Genomic DNA, 21,880 nt, shown 5'->3' on the forward strand with positions numbered 1-21,880 from the left:
TTAATTTTTTTTAAATAATCTCTGTTTTTATACATAATCATCACATCAGAAAAATTAGGAAAAAATAAATGAGTAAATTATTTTAGCAAAAACATTCTACCCATACTAGTCAGAAAACTTGGCAGGGAGGGCAAACTTTCCTTTCCCTCATCCACGTTTCCATTAGAAATCCTTCCTTCTCCTCTGAGCCAGGAAAAGTCCTGCAGAAATGGCTGCTGCTCTGTTGGCTCCCTCCTCCAACAGGAGCAACTCTGCCATTGCCTAGATCTCCACTTGCTACTCAATAGAAGCTTCATGTAGGACTAATGAGAAGGGGGTTCATCTCATAGGTAATCTGACTGTGACTTCCACATGGAAATCTGAGCATAGAGCGGAGAGAAGCTTGCTGTGGAGAGCACCTTCTCCCTTGCTCCAGTCCCTCACACCCCAGAAATTCCTAGAGCTCCTGAATAGGAGTGTCTGTGAAGGGCCAGGGAGGGAATGGGAAGTCTCCTCTTCCATGTGAAAAGGAGGAAGTCTCACCCAGATGACCTCTCTGCATGTGAATCTTCAGAAGATGATCTGGGCAAAAGTGTTTATTTTGCAGCACATGAAAAGAATTATGTCCATGTAGTTGTTAGGCTTTCTTTAGCAGCAGGAAACAGCAGCATCAGACTACAACTGAGTCAATGCAAAATATGTTAATGCAATATTATGATTTACAATTTGAATGCAAAGAAATATAGATATTGAAAGTTATAATTATTTCTGCAAGTGTAACTCCCTATTGCACATGGTTTTATTGTGTATGACTGTACATAGCATTATAATTAATGTCTGACTGTATGGCCTGGTGCCATAAAGCACTTCTGTGCATGCCTAACTTTAAGATGATGGATAATCCCATTGACTTCAGTTTGTCAATTGGAAATACTATAAGTCCTTTTATATTGCACCTTTCTGCCTCGGTAGTGATGAATCTCACCCATCTATAACACTGCATTAACAAGATCATTTTTTGCACTGAATTCCACTTTTTCTTTAAAAGGAAAGGAAACATATGTAAAACTGTATCTGCTCCAGTAATAAGCTTTATGAATTTTTGTGGTTTTGAATATACATGATACAGAATGTGACCAAAAGCGGGGATTTGTGGAGATAATATATTCAGAAAACTCCAGTTCATTCTAAGTAAACAAGCACTATTCTACTTTCTGTGATCATTGCAGCAATGTCTTTGGGAAAACATAGTTGCCTCCCAGACAAATGTCGCCACAAGCACATCACTTTTCTACTGCGCTTTGCCTCTATCTTTTCCTTTCAGAACCCTATGCACAGGTGAATCAGACAGAGTTGATTTGCTTTTGATGCAATATAGTTACATATGGCATGTTCCAAATACCACTGGAATTTTAAACAATAGAATATATGTAAAATGATGTCATAGCCGTGAATTACAAGGTACAACCAGTTCTTCCCAGTGGAGTTGCAGGCAAAGAAAACTGATCCAGGGATGATGAAATAAGAACTGTCATAGTAGTAAGAAGAAAAACTGCTCATGTGAATGATTGGAAATGGCAAAATCAAATAAACCAGACTGTCATAATGATAATCTCACACAAAGCTGAGTGTCTGCTGAAATCCTGCTGTTGTAACATATTACATACACATGCAAATATAAGAATGATGGACCCCTCCTTAGTATGAAGATTGCAAGGTAAAGACTTAGCCAAAAGTCTTTACTAAGACTACAACCCAAGGTAAAGTCATTTCCTAAAATATATATTGAAAAGGTTCATAGGTCATATGCAGACTCCGATCTCAGACTTCAAGAGTCAAATCTTACAATTTGCTAAGATTTTGTATGGCTTTTCTTATTTCTAAAAGAGAAAAGCAACAGTTTTAAGAAGTACTCTTTTTTTATGCTGAAACTTGAAAATTTGTGGCATAGTCATCTATTTTATTTACTTATTTAGATGTACAAAAAAAGTAAAAAGGCACTTATCCTAGGCACTTCATGCTTTCAACACTAATTTAAAACATAAGTCAAGCAACAAAGATAAATTCAGATGTCAGTCCTCACTATATGAGAAAGATAAACCAATCAAACATATCTGTTGGGAGAGAGTCAAGATGGCCTTTGTAAAGGGAAATCATGCCTCACCAATCTATTAGAATTCTCTGAGAGTGTCAACAAGCATGTGGACAAGGGTGATCCAGTGGCTGTAATATATGAGCACTTTCAGAAAGCCTTGGATAAGGTCCCTCAGCAAAGGCTCTTAAGCAAAGTAAGCAGTCATGGACTAAGAAGGAAGGTGCTCTCATGGATCAATTACTTGTTAAAAAATAGGAAACAAAGGGTAGGACTAAATGGTCATTTTTCACAGTGGACAGAAGTAAATGGTGGGGTCCCCTCATGGATCTGTATTGGGACTTGTGCTATTCAATATATTCGTCTGAACTTCTGACAACATGGCAATCCTTCAGCACAACTCCTTTCACAAAAGAACAATTTTATATCTAGCGGGGTGGTCACCCCACTCCGCCCTGAAGAGGGCAGTGGTGGGGAAAAGCTAGGCTGATTGGGGGAAGCAGCCACAGCTGGGGCCATGCCCCAGTAAGGCCACAGCTGGCCCTATAAGAGGGCTGAGGGCCAAAGACTAGGACATACATTTTCTCTCTAGCTTTTAGAGAGAGAAGGACCTGGCTGCCTGGGAAGCTGAGGAGGGTACCTAGGGTGGAGCAGTGCTGGGGAAGGGCAGAGGGAGCTGGGGAGCTCCAGCCTAGCAAAGCCCCAGGCTGCAGGCCAAGCTAAGGGCCCACAAGAGGGTACTAGGGCTGCAGAGGGACAGCCCAGATATAGTTAGAGGCAGCTGGTCCAACCCCCCTTGCCAATGATGAATGGTTTATAGACTGAAGTCTGCCCCAGGAAGTGGGGGCTAGACGATGACTGAGAGTAGCCACTGAGGCAAGGTGGGGATAGGGGGTTGGGGGTTCCCTGGGGAGGGGAGACTCAGAGAGAGAGGGTACTGTGGTGGGCAGAACCCCTGAGCAAAGAGCACCAGGGTCCGGGAGGGACATGGGGGCCAGCGGCAGGTGAGCCACAGGCCTTCAGAGGGCACTCCAGGCTGGAAAGAGCTAATTCCTGAGATGACCAGCAGGAGGCGCTGCGCCAGTAAGTCTTTGCCCTGACACAAGTGGTGGAGAATGTGGGCTCATGGGGTCCTCCCCTGATACAAGGGGCAGGGCAAGGACTGTGAGACTGTTGCCCAGATCTGAGAATGGAGGACTTGAAGGTGGAGAAAATGGTGGACTACTATTGGAGAGCCTGTGTGGCCTGTCTTGCTGAGTAGCAAGCGGGACTGCTTCAGCTGCTGCGGGGGAGGGCACATGGACCTCATCAAGGGCCAGGCACCTGGGACTGGAGGCCAGTGCCGGGCCTAAACACTGTTTCGCCTGTGGGCAACCGGGACACTACAAGAGGGAGTGTCCCTACTGGGATGGAGCAAGGAGGCCCCAACCAAAAAATACCCCCTGTGAGGTCAACAGGGGGGTCCCGAACATGTTGGGCCTGTAAAGAGCCCGGGCACATAAGGAGAAGTGCCCTCAGGGGACTTGCCGGGCTGAGGCTAGCCCTGAAGGAAGGGCTAAGCCTGCAACAAACTGTGGGAGGGCTGTGGCAAAGGGAAGGCACAGGAGGTGCTTCCACTGCCACACCAAGGGGCATTTAAAAAGGCACTGCCCCCAGAGAAGGAGGGAGAGGCCGGAAGATTGGGCCGGGTCTGAAACTGCCCCAAAGGAGGGGGTGGTAAGGACCAAGGCCCCAGAAGGGAGAGGGTCTGGGGCAGAAGGGCCCCATATCAAAAGGGGAATCCACGTGAGGGCGAGACAGGCCATGGTTGAGACCCAGACAGGGAGGGAAACCCACATGGGAGCTGAGCAGGCTACAGTGGGCACCCAAACCCTTCAGGAGGGAGGCTGGTTGCTCCTCACACTGGAGAACCTGTGGCAGGAAAGGGATGTCCTGCTGGTCCAGCTCAGGGAGAAAATGGGCAGGTAGAAACCCCTCCGGTGGGAGATCTTAAGGGGGAGGGTATGTAGCGAGGTGGTCACCCCGCTCCAGAACTGAAGGGGTTAAAAGCAGCCCTGCAGAGGGCTGTGGTGGGGGAGAAAGCTAGGCTGATTGGGGGGAAGCAGCCACAGCTGGGGCCATACCCCAATCAGGCCACAGCTAGCCCTATAAGAGGGCTGAGGGCCAGAGACTAGGACACACATTCTCTCTCGCTAGCTTTCAGAGAGAGAAGGACCTGGCTGCCTAGGAAGCTGAGGAGAGTATCTAGGGTGGAGCAGGGCTGGGGAAGGCCAGAGGGAGCTGGGGAGTTCCAGCCTAGCAAAGCTGCAGGCCAAGCTAAGGGCCCACAAGAGGGTACTAGGGTTGCAGAGCGGCAGCCCAGATATAGGCAGAGGCAGCTGGTCCAACCCCCCTGGCCGGTGATGAGTGGTTTATAGACTGCAGTCTGCCCCAGAAAGCAGGGGCTAGATAATGACTGAGAGTAGCCATTGAGGCAAGGTGGGGATAGTGGGTTGGGGGTTCCCTGGGGAGGGGAGACCCAGAGAGAGGGGGTACCGTGGTGGGCAGAATCCCTGAGCAAAGGGCACCAGGGTCCGGGAGGGACATGGGGGTGGGGGGGGCCAATAGCAGGTGAGCCACTGGCCTGCAGAGGGAGCACCGGGCTGGAAAGAGCTAATTCCTGAGGAAAACCAGTAGGAGGTTCTGTGCTAGTGAGTCTTTGCCCCGCCACAGGGATGATTGACTAAGCCAGCCCTGATTACAGAATGGGCCCCACCTGAGAAAAATTAGGTGATTCCAGGTTTAACTACTGAATGGGCTAGGGTGACCAGATGTCCTGATTTTATAGGGACAGTCCCGATTTTGGGGTGTTTTTCTTCTATAGGCTCCTATTCCCTCCCCCACCCCTGTCCTGATTTTTCACATTTGCTGTCTGGTCACCCTAGAATGGGCCCAGTTGAGGAAGGGCTAGAGGAAAGAGAATGCAGGGAGTCAAAAGGTGCCTTCAGGGTCTTGAGTGAGCAGGGAGGCACCCTAAATAACCAGGGAACAGATTGGGAGACTTAGAAGGGAAGTAAAGAGGTGAGGAAGGAAATAGTGCAGGGAAAACTGCAATATGGGTAGAGGATTTGACTTAGCTGTGCAGTACAGGCCCTAGGCTGTAACCGAAAATTGAGGTTGAGACTGGATTCCCCTACCAGCCCCAAGGAAGTGGTGTACAAAGGTAGCTGAACCCAGTGAGGGGGGCTGCAGGCTGAATGTGATCTTGCTGAAGAAGAGCTGTGGAGAAGGTGGAAGCTTTTTATTTCTGTTAAGATAGTTTTGAACTTTAGCCCATTCTTTCCAGGGTCATCTATCCAAACTAAAGACTGTACCCTGGCTGGAGGGATGAGTTATCTGAAAGAAACCACCACTGCCCTGGAGTGACTGTTGACGAGGGCTGCTACCCACAAGGACACTGTGATGTCACGTCTGGCCATGAGGAAGTGCATACCATTACAGTATTTTTCCTTGCATTACTTTAACTGCAGCATGTCTGAAACAACTATATTTTTGTAGTTTTCCTTGTCCACTCTCTTCCTACACCTCATGGCAAGCACTGTATCTCAGCCCTAGTCTACATCCAGCTTCTTCTTCCTTCAAAGGCAGTCTCATTAATGATAGCACCTTTGGCAAACGGTAAATGACTGACTGTCCTTGGCCACTTTCATATTGTGTGAGTACGTGTGCTGCCAGACCCCTATCTGCAGAAGGGATTCTTTCCACAGCAAATGAACATGAAGTGATTTACTTTGTCCATATTGGATACAAGGTTAAGGGAGTGCGGGGAATCACTCCAGGTTGCACTTGCTTTTGAGATCTTTACTTCCATATTCCATAAGTCCTTTAGAAGAAATTTCATACAAAATGAAATCAAAGATTGCCTACTTGAAACTTCTTTTTTGGTTGGGATAAGTATTGCTGGTAAGTCATAGAAATAATTGTGCTGCTAAGATTTGAATTTACTTAGCTCCTGGCCTTGCCCAAATTTGGTGGTGGTGGTTTTTGGTTTTTTTGTTCTACATAGATTGTGCTGCCTTGGAACAATAAATAAACTCCAAACTAGAAAAGGCACATTCCGTGCTGGCTTCCTCTCTCCTTTACTTTCACTGAGCAGTACTTTTATTCCATGAGTTGTCCCCCTGATTTCAGTGGGAAACTTTACTAATAAGATACTAAAAGTGAGTGCTGTAGCAGAATTGATTCCTTGTTGCCACATTTTCAAGAGCTCGGTTCCCATTTAGGTGCTTTCGTGAAGTGGCCAGACTTTCAAAAGTGCTCCATACCTGCCAGCTCCCACCATTCTAGCCTTTTGAAAATCTGATGCTAAGTGTTTGTCAGTGCCCTAATTATGTTCTTCAAAGGCAGAAGGAATGTGGGATCTTTTAGGGTAGAGTAGTTTTTGAGACATTGTAGCTCAGGATAATAGAACAGACTTGATGCTGCAATTCAGCTAATTAAAATGATTGTAGTCACTTGCTGAACTACATTTCCCAGGATTATTTCAACCTAAGATCAGAACTCTTCCTCTTTCCAGAGCTTGGCATTTATACCTGGGAAGTCTTGCTAGAGGGTCTTAAACAGCATAGTGTGGAGATCCATCCAACCAGGTACACATGTATGTCTAAATGACTTCCATTAGGCCTGATTTAGCTACTCCCTCCAAAAACTGTGTAATTTAATTTTTTCCTGTAATTATATGCTTTCTTAAATACTCCTTTTTCACCGGCTCGCTACCTGTCTGAGGTCATGACCTGCATAGTTCAGGATTGCTTATGTGTTTGTCACTCTCGAGATGCTAAGTATCAAGATGCCGTACAGCAAAAAGAAGTAGGGGTGGGGTGAAGCAGAACATATCCATTCAGACATCTGTTCATTTGTATACATGCATGTGCCTATTCCATACAAGCACAGGAACCTGACTCATTTGCTCACTGGCATAGCAAGCCATGATTCCCCAAATAAGAAAATAAACTCAAATAAAGGATCACATCCCCCCAGTCTAATTCACAAAATAGAAGACTAGATAATTGTGCAGTTGGGGCTGTGTCCAACTGCTGCAGAGTATGTATCTACCGTAGCCATGAGTAAAACAGCCATCACCATAGTACTTTATATAGGTGGCTAACACCATTATTTAAAAAAAAAATTAAAAAATTGTTCATTGCTGTATAGAAAATGAGCCCTATGGGATGTATTGTGTATTTATGGAATGGGGCACATTTTTGAAGTTTGCCCCATTGTCCTCTATTGGGGGCAGGCCTTCAAGGATGTTCCAGCATTTTATTTTGTAAAATTTATGGGCTCTTCCTGATCGCCATCAGAGGGATGCTCCACAGGCGAGGGCTCTCAGCTCCAGAGGGAAGTGTAACTTGAGCAGTGAGTGTGTGGTTTGTGTGTGGTTTTGTTTTGTTTTTTTTCCCCCTCCAAACTCTGTCAGCCATATTTCTTGTGTGGATTGGTGTATTCTTGAAGGGTTGCACAGAGCCCCTGATCTAGCTCACATTATTGGGGCTTTATAGATTAGGGATAGGACCTCAAAGCAAATCCTGCACTGGGGAGACACTGCAGTGCAATGAACATGGCATAATAAGCTATTGCCAAGGTGATGCTGTCAGGAGTTGTTCCAGCATGCTGGACCAGTTGAAGCTTCATCTAGATTGGGCTGATTGAGGAAGTAGAGTGGAAGGTAAAGGCATGTATTTCTGCAGCCAGGGCTTCATCTGGGTTGGGCAGGGGGGTTGTTTCCTGCTTCTGTTGTTCATACCTGGAAGTATAAAATAAAACTTTCTTTACTGATTATTTTCACCTCAATTTAACATACACTTGATAACTTGTTGTAGGGAGTTAGGACAACTCACCTTGATGGTGTCCCTTCTTGGCATGCAAATATTTTATTTATAAAAGTGGATACTATTGTTACTTACCTTCTAGGAAGGACTAATGGACAGGCAGTAGATACTGAAGAGGTTCAGCCAATATTTCAAAGCCAGTAAATAAATTACCTATCTGCTTTAGAAGTAGGTTTTAGTTTCCTGTTTGAGTGCTAGCTAACAGATCTTTTAGGGCCAAACCTTGGCATTTGCACAAAGTCTTATGTACTTTCTGTATTTACATGTAACTGACCAATTTGCCATGCAAATAAATCTGCCTACAAATCTTGAAGCCTTTAAGGAGGTCTGTTAAACATTTGGCCCTGAGAGTCATACAAGAAAGGTAGAAATGTAAAAGTTGTTCTTCTTATTTGTAGCAGATTGCTTCTTTGATGTCCATGTCCAGCATATGTACATGTGTCTTTATGATGACAGTTAAGGGACTGAGTGAATCTGCTTTAAATGGCAAAATCTGTTGGAAAGAGGGATGGTGTCCCTAGCCTCTGTTTGCCTGAAGCTGGGAATGGATCATGTGGTGATTCCCTATTCTCTTCATTCCCTCTGAAGCACCTGGCATTGGCCACTGTTGGAAGACAGGGTACTGGGCTAGATGGACCTTTGGCCATTCTTATGTTGAATAAGTTTCACAAAGATGTGTTCAGCTATTGAGGCTCTAATCACGTTTCTTCTGGGATAACATTTTCATGGACTCTCATTGTACCAGTGCCTGACTCTGGCCGCAAGGGTTTCACTACATAGTTTACCTCCTTCAGCTGCTTGATGACCTTAAAGGGCCCACCCCAGGCAGCATGTAGTTTGCTCTTTCTCACGAGAATGAGAACCACCACCTGGTCCCCGGTAGCATAGGAGTGGGCACGTTCTGAGCGGTTGTACCAGACCTTTTGCTTCCCTTGAGTCCTGGCTAAATTCTCCCAGGCCAAGTCCATTAGCCCAGAGAGCTTTTCCCGGAAAGTCAGTACATATTCCACCTCTGATTTTCCATCAGGGGAGGCCCCATTCACCCACTTGCGGGTGTATTTCCCCCCATCAGCATGACCAGTTCCAGATAGGTCATCCCCTTGGGTCTTCTGCACACTCTGGAACCTTTTCCTGTACACCTCAGGGGTCAGCTCAAACTTGCGCAGCAGGGCTTGTTTGAACACTTCATAGTCCCCTGCTTCCATCTCATCCATCTGACTAAACATCTCTATGGCTTTGGGACCCAGTAAGGGGGTGAGATGCCAAAGCCTGTCTGCAAGGTCAACCTGGTGCACATTGCAGGCCTTCTCAAAGGCAGCAAAGAAGGCATTTGTATCATCCCCTTCCTTAAACTGAGGCAGCACTTTGATATCAGAGTTCCCTGTGGGCTTAGCCACGCTGGGCCCACAGTAGGGGTCTCGCTGCTTCTCCGCTCTGCCATCAACAGTTCATGCTGCCTCTGTCTCTCACGGTCCTCCCGTTCCTTCTCATGGTCCTGCCATTCCTTCTCCTGGTACTCCAGCTCTTTCAGTTTCAGTCCCATTTCCAACTCCAACCATTTCAGCTCCACCAATGGGAAACTCGGTCGGGAAGATTCCCTGCTGATCGGGTAGGTGGATCCTGGGGCTGCCTGGTTGCTTTCAGCCCCTCCCGCATTCCTGGCTGGGTCAGTGGCTGGGAGGAACCCTGGCACAGCCTGGCTGCTCCCAGCTTCTCTCGTGGCCCCAGCTGGCTCAGGAACCGGCTCCTAAGAGTGATCATTCTCTTCCAACTGGGCAATCAGCAGTGCCTTGGTGAATTTTCCAATGCGCAGCCCTCTCTCTCTCTGCACAGCTCTACAATATCCTTCTTAAGGAGATGGTTATAGGCCATCTCCATGCTGTTCCCAAGGGGTCCCAGATTCACAGGCCTGTGTGCACTCAGCTCCCCACGATCCCTGGGAGGAACCCCTTCAGTGCGACAGCCCTTCTTGAGGGTCTACTCTCTTTTGGGGGTTAAGCTGTAGGCACCTCCGCCTCATGGAACCGCACCTCTCAGAGCCTCCAGCATGCCCAACTCTCGCTAATCCCCCTTTGTTTTACTGCTCCCCAGTCACTGCAGGATGCTCTGTCCACGGGGTGCAGTTTGATCCCATCTCTGCCACCAGTTGTCACAGTCACCGGGCAATGCTCTGAAACTACTCCATATGAAGCCAGTCAGGACTCTGGGGGAGCATGCCTCCTCTCTTTGAGCATACGGTCTCCAGGGCAAGAAGCTTACACAGCTTCGACCTTACTGGGTCTGATCTTGGAGTATTCAGCATCCCCTTTTCACACTGTTTCCCACAGCGAGTCCGCACAGATAGGGTGCAGGGCTTCCCCAGGAACCCCAACTCCGCAGGCAATTTAAAACCGCCCGGGGCCCCCACCCACCACCGGCAGTGCGGTGGAGCTGAGCGGCTTCCTGCCTGCTCACTCCCGTGGCTGCCGGCCCCTCCCTGCGGCCCCTGGGTGGGGTGGGTCTGTATCTATGCACACTACTCCTGCCCCAAGCGCCCCTGCTGCCAATAGGAAGCTGTGGGGGCAGTGCCTGGGGATAGCAGTGCGTGGAGGCCCCCTGGCCTGCCCTACCTAGGAGCCCCAGGTAAGCGCCGCACCCTCCACCCCCTCCCAGAGCCTGCACCCGCACTCTGCACCCCTCACCCTCTCCTGCACTCCCACCCCCTGGCCCAGCCTGGAGCCTGCACCCCCCCTTCCCACACACCACCTCCTGCACCCAAACTCCCTCCCAGAGCCTGCACTCCTCACCCTCTCCTGCAACCCCATCTTAAATGGCTTTCTTATTAGCATTCTCAGAATAAAACACTATAAATTTACTTTTACATTAATCATACAGTAATTCAAAACCAGGAACTTTCACTGTCTGTCCAAACCATTCTAATTTCTCTGGAGTAGGATCATCTTTCATCAGTCTTAGATACTATGATGAGGGTCAGGTTATTAATTATATTGATATTTTGTGTGTGTGTGTGTATATATATATAGAGAGAGAGAGAAACAAGAGTGTGCTAAGTAATTTTTAGGCCGGTCAGAAGACATTGGCATAGTTTTGCCCTGAGGATCTATGGAGAAAGGAAGTTGCAAGTGTGATGTGCTTACACCTCTGCAGTGATGCCTGACTCCCTTCTGCCAGGCTGTATGGTTCCCTCTGGAGTTGACCTAATAGCAGGCTCTGAACTGCTACACAGAACACTTGGGTTTGATTTTTGGCCTCTGTTTCCCAAGTCTTGTGTAGGCAGCCAGTTGGGAGTACTGCAGAGGTTTTATGCACAGCAGCAGTTTCTTGAGTCATTCAGGACCAATCTTACGATTTCTGGGGCCCAAAGCAGCCAGAAGGAAAAACTGAACTGTGAATAGCCTCCCCTTTCAGTCTAGCTGCTAGAGATGTCTGATTCTGCTGTCAGAAAAGGAAATTGGGCCATGAATTGCTGAAGCTAACCAAAAGCAGCAGCTTGTTTTACTTGAGCAGTGACACCGTACTAGCTTAAGCCCAACCGTGAGATCTCTGATTGCTTATGGAGACATACTGAAGGCTTCAAAAAGAATTGGTATCCAGTTCTCCTTGCCCAAGAGCATGCAGGTTGTGGTGCAGAACACTGATGGGGATATAAAGGAGAGGAAGATGGGGGCGGGGGGGGGGAGAACAATCAAATCACTGACTGGGACACAAACTTGTTTCCATTTATTTGGAGATTTTCCAGTAGGACAAACTTACGCATCATAGTGTCACATTGAAACATCAGTGTGTCAAAATATCATAAAGTTTTTGTCAGAAGGAGGTGACTTTTTTTCAAGACCTGAAAGATATTTATGGACTTTACCATCCTATAAATAAAATTTGCAGGATTTGGAATTGCCCTGCACAACTGAAGTAATCCCAGAAAAAGGGTACACATTATATGGATATGCAGTCTCCTACTCCCGATGTAGAAAAGGAAAATAACAAAGAAGGAGATAACAATTTTGGCATTGAAATGCTTCCAGACTGCAAATAGTTTTCCATAATTGTCAGGCACAGTGACCAAAATGTGGCCAAGTGTAATGATCAAGTAAATTTAGTGGCCAAACATAATATGATTTAATGGCACAGATATCAACATCACAAAACCATCCCTAAAATGGAGTGAATTGTTTGAAGTCTCAACAAAATGGACAACTAAACAAATGTTTATGGACACCCACTCACCCTTAAAGAATGAGGATTCCTGTAGATGGCGTTGAGGCATATTAGTGGACATATATATCTATACAGTGATGATTATACACATACACATGATGGGCTTCTATATGATGCTATCAGAAGTGGTGGTTTATGCAATGTATAAAACAATGCATATGAATTTTAAATTGGTTCCAGCTGCTGACCGCATGGTGCTATCTCTCTAAGAGCTAAATTGGGCTTCCCTGCTTTTCTTTCACAAACAGATTAACTGAAGACAGTGAGTCACTTATATGAGTAAGGTGAGCGGGAATTAGGCCCTGATTCAACAAAGCATTTACAGACATGCTTAAGTGCTTTTCTCAATCAGAGAGAGCTATAGCCTGACGCGCCCTATCGTGAAATGTGCTGAGGTTCCTAAAGTCTCATTGTCTTTGGTTGGAGATGAGAATGCTCTAAATCTTACAGGAGATGCTCAGTACCTTACAGGTTTGGGCACATAACCTCTCTGTGTCTCACTGGTAAAGTAGGCACTAAATACTTACCTATTGTACTTTGCAAAGGTGTTGTGAATCTAAACTGAATTGACATTGGATAAACACTTTGAAATCTTCAGATGAAAGGTGGCTATGTAGTGCGAACCTACATATTAATCATAATTGATGCATAAAATCACATTAATCATACTTAATTATTTATCTAACTGTAATTATACTGGATTGTTATAATTATATAAATATGTTGCAATAAATTATTAACTATAACATAGCATTTTATTTGTTTTACTCTCTAGCCTAAATAAATATTAACATAAATTCTGCAACTGTAGCCTGTGCCCACACAGTCAGTTGGAAGATCATGGGCATAAAATTAGACATAGTAACAGAATAGCATAGACTAGCATGTATATAAGATTATAACATTAAACTATTAATGCATGAGCCAATCCCAAGTCTTCAAAAATCATGAGTCAAATAAAAAGACAATCATGAGATTTTTAAAAGGGAATAAATGTTGGGTTCTTTTCATTTGCTGCCTGGAGTTTAAGCTTTTATGATGTCACATTTTCAATCTCTCCTCTGCAAACATGGGGACTAACGATGTATTTAAAAAACAGAGAGTTAAGCATCTCCCATAATCACATGACATCAGGAGCTGGGGCTTTAATATAGCACCCCTTCCCAGTAACGTGTTAGCAGCCAGCAATGCTGTGTTTCATGCTATGACTAAGGCTATGATTTGGTCACGGGTATTTTTGGTAAAAGTCATGGACAGGTCACAGGCAATAAACAAAAATTCAGGGCCTGTGACTTATCCATGACTTCCATGACTTATACTATAAATACCCCTAAATAAATTGGGGGGGGGGGCATTGTTGCAGGGGACACTCTGGGAGGTCACTGCTGCAGAGGGAGCCGGGGGGGGTGCTACTGGGGGACAGGCGGTACTGGGAAGTTATGCTCTGGGGGGCTGGGCCCAGGGGCACCAGGTGTCAGGGGCCACCAGAGCAGCCGCTGCTCTGGGTGACCCAGGGACTTGCTGCCAGGGGCTGCTGGAGTAGTGGCTGGGAGCAGAGACGCTCCAACAGCAGCCCATGTGGTTGGGCCCAGAGCCAGCTGTTTGGGCAGCCCTGGGGTCGGCCACACTGGCCGCTGCAAAAGTCACAGAGGTTGCGGAAAGTCACGGATCCATGACTCCATGATGGCGCCCTAGCTATGACCCAATTATACACCATCCAATTTTATCTAATTATAATGCAATGGGAGCAGTCCAGCTATACTCTAATCAAGAGACCATCATTAACTGCAATTCACTTGCAGAACAGTCCCTTTATTTTGGGTGCTGGCCCTTTAACCAGGTGGGGGGTGGGACGACGCGGCTAGAAGCGGAGGGCGGGAGGGCAGCAGCAGTACTTCTGTGTGGCCACACGATGTCGCCCTTATACAAACGCGCCCTCCTCCCCTTTCCAGATCTTTCTCGAACTCATGTCGGCCGGAGCCGCCTCAGCCCGAGTCTGTCCGGAAAGTGCCGAAGGTCCGTCGGGGTCTCGCGCAGTCCTCGCCGGAAGGCGCAGCGCGCTTGCGCAGAGGAGAGTAACTGCCGGTTGGTGGCTGCTGCTCCGCAGTGGGGAGCGCGACGGGTAGGGACTGGGAGCCGGTGTCGGCAGCCGAGACCGCTGCAGCGACAGGCCCGCGGGGAGCGGAAGGCACCGGGCGCAGTTATGTCTGTGGTCGGCATCGACTTGGGCTTCCTCAACTGCTATGTCGCGGTGGCGCGGAGCGGCGGCATCGAGACCATCGCCAATGAGTACAGCGACCGCTGCACCCCGTGAGTACCGGCCCCCATCCCCCGCCCGCTGTCCCCCCCCCCCCCCGTGCGTACCGGGCCCCGTCCCCCGCCCGTTGTCCCCCCCCCCCCCCGTGCGTACCGGGCCCCGTTCCCCGACCGCTGCACCCCCGTGCGTACCGGGCCCCTCTCGCGGGTACCGGCGCCTTCCCCGTCAGTGCACACACCCCCTGAGGACAGGGCGCGTCAGCGTGGCCCCAGAGGGGACAGTCGCTTTGAGAAGCTCCAGCACGCAGATCCCCGTTCGCTTCTCTTGTTGGACAGAGCCCCTCTTGCCCCCGGGCCTGGAACGGGTCGCTCTCAGCCCCCTGTGGCCCGGGGGAGCGGAGCCGAGGAGCGCGGGTAGTGGCAGTGGCCGGCGGGTGCGTGTGTCCGTGCCTGGGATCTGCTGGAGCAGTGCGGTATCAGTGGCAGGATTAGGTCCTGCTCATTCATCTGCTTCCCCTCCTCCTCCTCCATTCTCCTCTGCGCTCCTTTCCCTGCCTCCCACCTCTGTGACAGGCTAGCTGACGATGATTTCGGGTGGGGGTTCTGTTCAAGTGATATGTCTTGGTTATCATCTCTGGTGCCCGGGAGGTGATAGGAACGCATTTTATAGCCTGCTGAAGGAGGCCTTTTCTGAGACCCAGTGGAATTTCTCTGCCCTCTGATACTTCGGGATTTGGTCAGCGAAGATCTCTTTTAAACAGATGGGTTTATGCACAATTCACATTGCAGTGGTTTGCAGTGTTCAGAAGCTATTTCACTAAGAACAGATGATGGAATGAGCATGAGGGACTAGAGGAGATGGAAGAGGAGGTTGTCTGAAGGAGGATAAAAGAGGGTGATATGAGGAGTCTTTCTTCTTCCCTCCCCCCCCCCCCCCCCCAAATCTTGTTCCTACTTGTTCTGCTGCTTCCTCTCCTGGCTGTGAAATATCGAGGTTTCTAGCAAGGGGGGATGGACTATGTTCGTGATGATGGGACACGCAAGAGTAGGTGGAGATTTGCCTCCTCTGTTTCTATACCTAGGTCGGACTTTAAGTAAGCTTCAGCTGTGTGTAATGTTCTACTAGAAACCAGGAATTCATGTAAAAGGCTCATAAACGGTACTTCTTGAATGGTGCATGCTCATTTGTAAAAAAAATTCCAGACCCATAAAGAGCAACTAAAGTAAGCCTTGCTCCTCCCAGAGAAGTCTGTTTTGAGTATAGTATTTTACTATTTCATCTCTTGGGAATAAATGTGTTTAACTTTGCTCAATATTTATTTATATACAAAAAGGCTTTAGTCTATTACAAAAAAAAAAGCCAAGTACTGAAACACACTGGTTAACGTGTCTAAGATGTTAATGATGAAGACGCTTTGCTTTAAATACCACAATGTATTATCTGATAATACCGCCCTTTCCTTTGTTTCCAAAATTTTTAGTAAGGAACTAGATTGTTGTTGTTTTTGTGAGCATCAACATTTTGAAACCTATTTTGAAACTTGTGCCAGAGACCATTCTTAATAGGCAACACTGTCTTGAGACTACTCCAAAGAATCCCCAAATATCAAGTATATTCAGGTCTATCTATTTTAGAATACCACTTCTGCTTAACATCTGTTTTTGGAGTGCATTCTTTGTATATGCACTTCAGACATTTCAGTGTATTTAGTTAGCCTTTTAGTATATCAGATGGAATAATATACACAATTTAGCTGTTTTCAAACTGACAAAAGCAAGTTGACATAACTAGAGGAAACATACCATGTGCTTTGATACTTGGGTGCAGCAGGATGCTTTATAAAAATCATTAAACAGCTCCTCTTTTTGTCTAGGTATTGAAGGACTTATGGTATTTATCTTGACTTTTCAAGTTGAGACTCAGCCCTAATACAATCTAATGAGGCTTTAGGAAGAGAATTAATTTTCTGTCTGCTTTTTTGAAGTAGTGTGAATTATTGTACTGGATAGAAATGTCAAACAAGCAATTTTTACTTTGCATAGGAGCACTAAGCCTTATCAAGCCAATATGGCCTTGTTTAGACTTTGGATTTAGAAAGGTGTACCTAATTTAGTAAGGCCCAGGTGAGCTCCAAGAACCTCTGTAAATGTCTAGGTCAGTGGTCCCCAACGCGGTGCCCGCAGGCGCCATGGCATTTATGTGCGCCCGCCTACTGACAAGGGAGCGCTTCTGCCGGACAACCCGCCGCCGAGGAGCGCAGCCGCCGAAATGCCGCCGAGAAGCGTCGCCGCCGAAATGCCGCAGCTTCTCGGTGGCATTTTGGCGGCGACGCTTCTTGATGACGCCGGTTCTCGGTGGCATTTCGGCAGCTGGTCGTCCGGTGCCCGCCACACTCTTCTGGGAACGTGAATATGCTATTGCAACAGAAAGGTTGGGGACAACTCTTCTAGGTTTGCCTAGATCAGGATTTAAAGGCATGGAGTTAACAGGTTAGATAACACATGCAAACTAAATATGTTCTTTAGGTATGTCTGCTCATTTCCAACTAACTTGAGGTAGTTAACAGCATCATAAACTAGCCTGAACCTCCCCAAATATTTGTTCCAAGACAGGTGTTTGTGGTCTACCCTAGGAATTAGCATGTGCTAACCCATGGTAAAGTCTTGTGGAAACAAGGCAGTGTAGACTTGTAGAATGCATTTAGTTAGCACATGCTAGCTAGCAATGCATTTTTGAATCCCGCTGCTTTAATTAGTAACTATTCTCAAATTTTTACTCTGTAACTGAGAGGAATCTTGATTGTTAGCATTCCTGCAGGGATCTTAATAAAGTTATTACTGAATCCTTAAAGTTTCAATATATGCACAACAGACACAGGGTTTGAAAAATGTGCTTGCCAGTAGTGAGATGGTTGTCATAGAATATTAGGGTTGGAAGAGACCTCAGGAGGTCATCTAGTCCAATCCCCTGCTCAAAGCAGGACCAACACCAACTAAATCATCCCAGCCAGGGCTTTGTCAAGTCAGGCCTTAAAAACCTCTAAGGATGGAGATTCCACCACCTTCCTAAGTAACCCATTCCAGTGCTTCACCACACTCCTAGTGAAACAGTGTTTCCTAATACCCAACCTAGACCTCTCTCACTGCAACTTGAGACCATTGCTCCTTGTTCTGTCATCTGCCACCACTGAGAACAGTCAAGCTCCATCCTCTTTGGAACCCCCCTTCGTGTAGTTGAAGGCTGCTCTCAAATCCCCTCCTCACTCTTCTCTTCTGCAGACTAAATAACCCCAGTTCCCTCAGCCTCTCCTCGTAAGTCATGTGCCCCAGCTCATTTTCGTTGCCCTCCACTGGACTCTCTCCAATTTGTCCACATCCTTTCTGTAGTGGGGGACCCAAAACTGGACGCAGTACTCCAGATGTGGCCTCACCAGTGCCGAATAGAGGGGAATAATCACTTCCCTCAAACTGCTGGCAATGCTCCTACTAATACAGCCCAATATGCTGTTGGCCTTCTTTGCAACAAGGGCACACTGCTGACTCATATCCAGCTTCTTGTCCACTGTAATCCCCAGGTCCTTTTCTGCAGAACTGTGCTTAGCCAGTCGGTCCCCAGCCTGTAGCGGTACATGTAATTCTTCCTTTGTAAGTGCAGTACTCTGCACTTGTACTTGTTGAACTTCATCAGATTTCTTTTGGCCCAATCCTCCAATTTGTCTAGGTCACTCTGGACCCTATCCCTACTCTCCAGCACTACGATTTAATCATGAGTATTTTTAGTAAAAGTCATGGACAGGTCATGGGGCTGTGATTTTTTGGTTTTTGCCCGTGACCTGTCCATGACTTTTACTAAAAATACTCATGATTGAATCTTGGGGAGAGGGGCCTGCTGCCACTCTGTCTTCCGCCGAAAGGGGAGTCCTGGAGGGCCCGCCACTGGGGGGGTGGGAGGGAGACCCGGGGGGCTTGCCACCGCTGGGGGGGACATGGGGGACCCACCACCCCCGGGGGGCTGTCCAAGCAGCTGGCCAGCTTGGCTGTCCCCAGGGCTGCTTGAGTAGCTGGCTCCGGGGCCAGCTGCTTGGGCGGCCCTGGGGTTAGCCACACTGGCTGCTGCAGAAGTATGCCAGGAAGTGCATCTGCTGGGAACCCTCCAGCTCCCACCCCATTCCTTCTTGAAGTGTCTTCTATTTGCAGACTAAGCTTTGCCAGGTTGAGTGGTCCCTGGTGGCTGCCAGCAGCTCTGCAACCCTTTTCTGCGCAAATTTTGCATTGCCCAGTGGTGCAGAATTCCCACAGGAGTACCATTATCATGTCGTGTCCCCCCCCCCCCAATTAATCTCCTCTTTTTCCAAACTAAACATATCCAGTTCATTCAGCCTTTGCTCATATGGCTTGCAATCCACCCCTTTGATTATCTTTGTTGGTTGCCTCTGGATCCTTTCCAGTTTTTCTACATCCTTTCTCTACATTGGTGACCAAAATTGGACACAATACTCCAGCTGAGGCCTAACCAGTGCCGAGTAGAGCAGTACTATCACATCCCGTGACTTGCATGCTATGCCTCTGTTAATGCAACCTAAAATTGCAATCTCCCCCCCCCCTTTTTTTTTAGCAACAGCATTGCATTGGTGACTCATATTGAGGTTGTGACCCACCACAACTCCCAGATCCTTCTCAGCAGTACTGCTGTCAAGCCAGTTTCCCCCCATTTTGTATTTGTGCATTTGGGGTTTTCTTCCCTAAGTGTAGCACCTTACATTTGTCTTTGTTGAATTTCATTTTGTTGTCTATAACCCAGTTCTCCAGTTTATCAAAATCCCTCTGAATTTTAGTTGTATCCTCCAAAAGTATTGGCAACCCCCTCTCCTCAGCTTTGTCTCATTTGCAAATTTGATCGGTACGCTCTCTATACAGCGGGTCCCCGGTATACCTCAGGGTTGTGTTCTTGAAAAGGGCGACGGATACCGGGGACCTACTGGTACAGCAGTGGTGTAGGCAGGAGGAGATACTTGGGTGGGTGGGCAATGATGGGGGGCGGAGGAGTAGGAGTGATCTGGCCACCTGTCTTACCCCCTCCAGCCAGCCTTGTTAGGGGGCAGGGCGATAGATGCTCTGGCCAGGGGCTCCCGGAAAAATGGGGGGCCCCAGAAAAATATGCACCAGAACTGGACTCAGCATTTCAGTAGCAGTTGCACTAGAGCCAAATACAGAGGGAAAATAACCTCTCTACTCCTACTTGAGATTCCCCTGTTTATTCATCTCAGGATCACATTTGATTTTTGTGTGTATGTGTTTGTGTGTGTATATATCTGCCTTCGCTTCCCCTCTAAACCAGGTTATTTTTTAACTACCATGGCCACCTTCCTCAATTGGGATTGTGACTTTTTGAGCTTCTAGAAAGGATTATTTAATGATTTCCAATTATCATTCACATTTTTCTGATTAAATTCTGCCCCAGCTGATTTCTCATAATTGTTTTCAAATTTGTGAAATTGGTCCTATTAATGCACCATATATATATTATTGGTATGGACTTCATTCTGCTTGCACAGTATGTATGTGATCAAGTCATGAACATTGTAACTAAGCTACCATTAACTTTAGTTCTTTGATCAGTTCCTCTTTGTCTGTTAGAACAAAGTCCAATAAAGATTTCCCTTGAGTTGGCTGCAACACTTTTTGAGTTAGAAAATTCTCATCTCTAATGTCTAGAAATTCCAGTGATGTATTAATACTGTTGCTGGCCTGCTGGGTGACCTTGGGCAAACTCCATGCCTCAGTTTCCCTGCTTGCAAAATGGGGATACTGATATTTGCCTGCTTTGCAAAACACTTTGAGATCTACTGATGAAAAACATTATAAGAACTAGGTATTCTAATAAAATGCACATTAAAATATGTGCTGGAACAGACAATATATTTTATTACTGGTGCATGAAGCCTTTAGGTGTTGGGCATCAACTACCAGCACACTTACAACTGAAGGAAGGGAAATAATTTCGGGCAATAGAAAATGTTAATGTGACTTTTAAGGAATTCCACAAAGTAATTTAAGGAGCAATTGATGATCTTTTAAAAGTAGTGTATGGGTTTACTCTGGGGGGACAAAAGTGTACTTTTCCCCTGACATTGTTTTCTGTCAAAGCTGAATATTTCTTTTTCTGTGGTTATTTAGAGCTTGTATATCTCTAGGATCCAAAACCCGGGCCATAGGAAATGCAGCAAAAAGCCAGGTAAATGGATCTAATCATATTACTTTACAGGAATTTAAGTGATCTTTAAATTACTCATCTCCGGTTGAGTTGTGAGGGAAGTGTAAGGGTGAAGAAATCTGATACATTGTTTCATGTTTTAACTTAAAATATATGCTTAAAATGTCCTTGCTTTTGTTACCATTATTACTAAATCATTAGGCTGTACACCCCTCTGTTAAAACTAATTGAAATATTGCCTCTGGTTAATTCTTGATTTTTTTTAATTTTTTCTTTTTAGAGGAAAGATAGGGAGAAATGTAGGACTTGGTCTACTCACCAGTGAAGAATAAGAAACTTTCCTTAGTGGGGGGAGAAGAATGGGTATAGGCTCAAGTCTTCAATTTCTGAAGAGTGTTAGCATTCATTAAGAAAAGCTTGTGGCCCTTATAGTTTGAAAATGAAAACGGAAGGAATGCTGTCTTTCTGAATTTATAGACACAACACAAATGTCTGTGCCGCTGCTTGTAGCTTTCCCAGACAGTATAGTGAAATTCAGACTCGCCAGTTTCACTACCTCTGTTCAGAACTCTGGACAGCAGTAAAACTTGTGATCTTTGTAACTTCACTTGCTGCTGCTTGGGAAAACTAAGAACAGGAGCAAAGGCTGGGACTGGAGATAATCACTAGGAGGAATACCTAAAAAATGAGGATTGAATAGCAAAGACCCCTTGCAGCAGAATCTAGGGAGTGGAAATAATAACAGAGGATATCCCTTACCCTTTACATGCTCATGCACCCTAGTCAGGAAGTTGTGGAGTAATAGGGAAAGAACTTCCCATGTCTCTTCCCAGAAGGTGGGTAGTTAAATTTCAGATACTCTTATACCTATTAACCAAAAGAATGGAGCCCTCAGGCATGTTCCAGGGGCAGGTGGACCCTCATTTTCAGCAGCCATGCACAGCTCATCAGTACACAGCTACTGGACATTGCTGGAGATGGGGGCCTTTATGTTTCACATTGACTTCCAACTGTTAAGCTTAATTCTCAGGCTAGTAAATACAAGGTACACTTTCAAAGCCTGGAGTACAGTTGTAATTGGCTTAAAAATTCTGTATTCATTATAAAACAAAATGAGCAAGTTCTTTTGCTATATGATGGGTCAAAAAAGTCAGGCTTTAAAATCTGTGTTTTTAAATCACTATCCCGAAATATTGAGAGAGTAGATAAGTGGAAGGCTCATATTGAATTGGGATCTGAATTAAACATTTTTTG

At 46.4% G+C, this 21,880-nt stretch overlaps 1 protein-coding gene across 3 annotated transcripts in view; it reads left to right on the forward strand.

Annotated features, from left to right (window-relative positions):
• The first annotated feature begins 14,286 nt into the window (after window positions 1-14,286).
• HSPA4L (heat shock protein family A (Hsp70) member 4 like) overlaps window positions 14,287-21,880 on the forward strand; it is a 41,707-nt gene continuing 34,113 nt past the window's right edge. For 2 of the 3 annotated variants that reach the window (XM_065404644.1, XM_065404645.1), the window contains exons 1-2: window positions 14,360-14,466; window positions 20,590-20,647. In XM_065404644.1, the coding sequence (XP_065260716.1) occupies window positions 14,360-14,466; window positions 20,590-20,647 (165 nt within the window). Of the gene's footprint in view, window positions 14,467-20,589; window positions 20,648-21,880 lie in introns of all 3 variants that reach the window. The other variant, XM_065404646.1, reaches the window with a different exon arrangement.

This window comes from Emys orbicularis, chromosome 5 (genome assembly GCF_028017835.1).
Source record: "Emys orbicularis isolate rEmyOrb1 chromosome 5, rEmyOrb1.hap1, whole genome shotgun sequence".
Classification (NCBI taxonomy): domain Eukaryota; kingdom Metazoa; phylum Chordata; order Testudines; family Emydidae; genus Emys; species Emys orbicularis.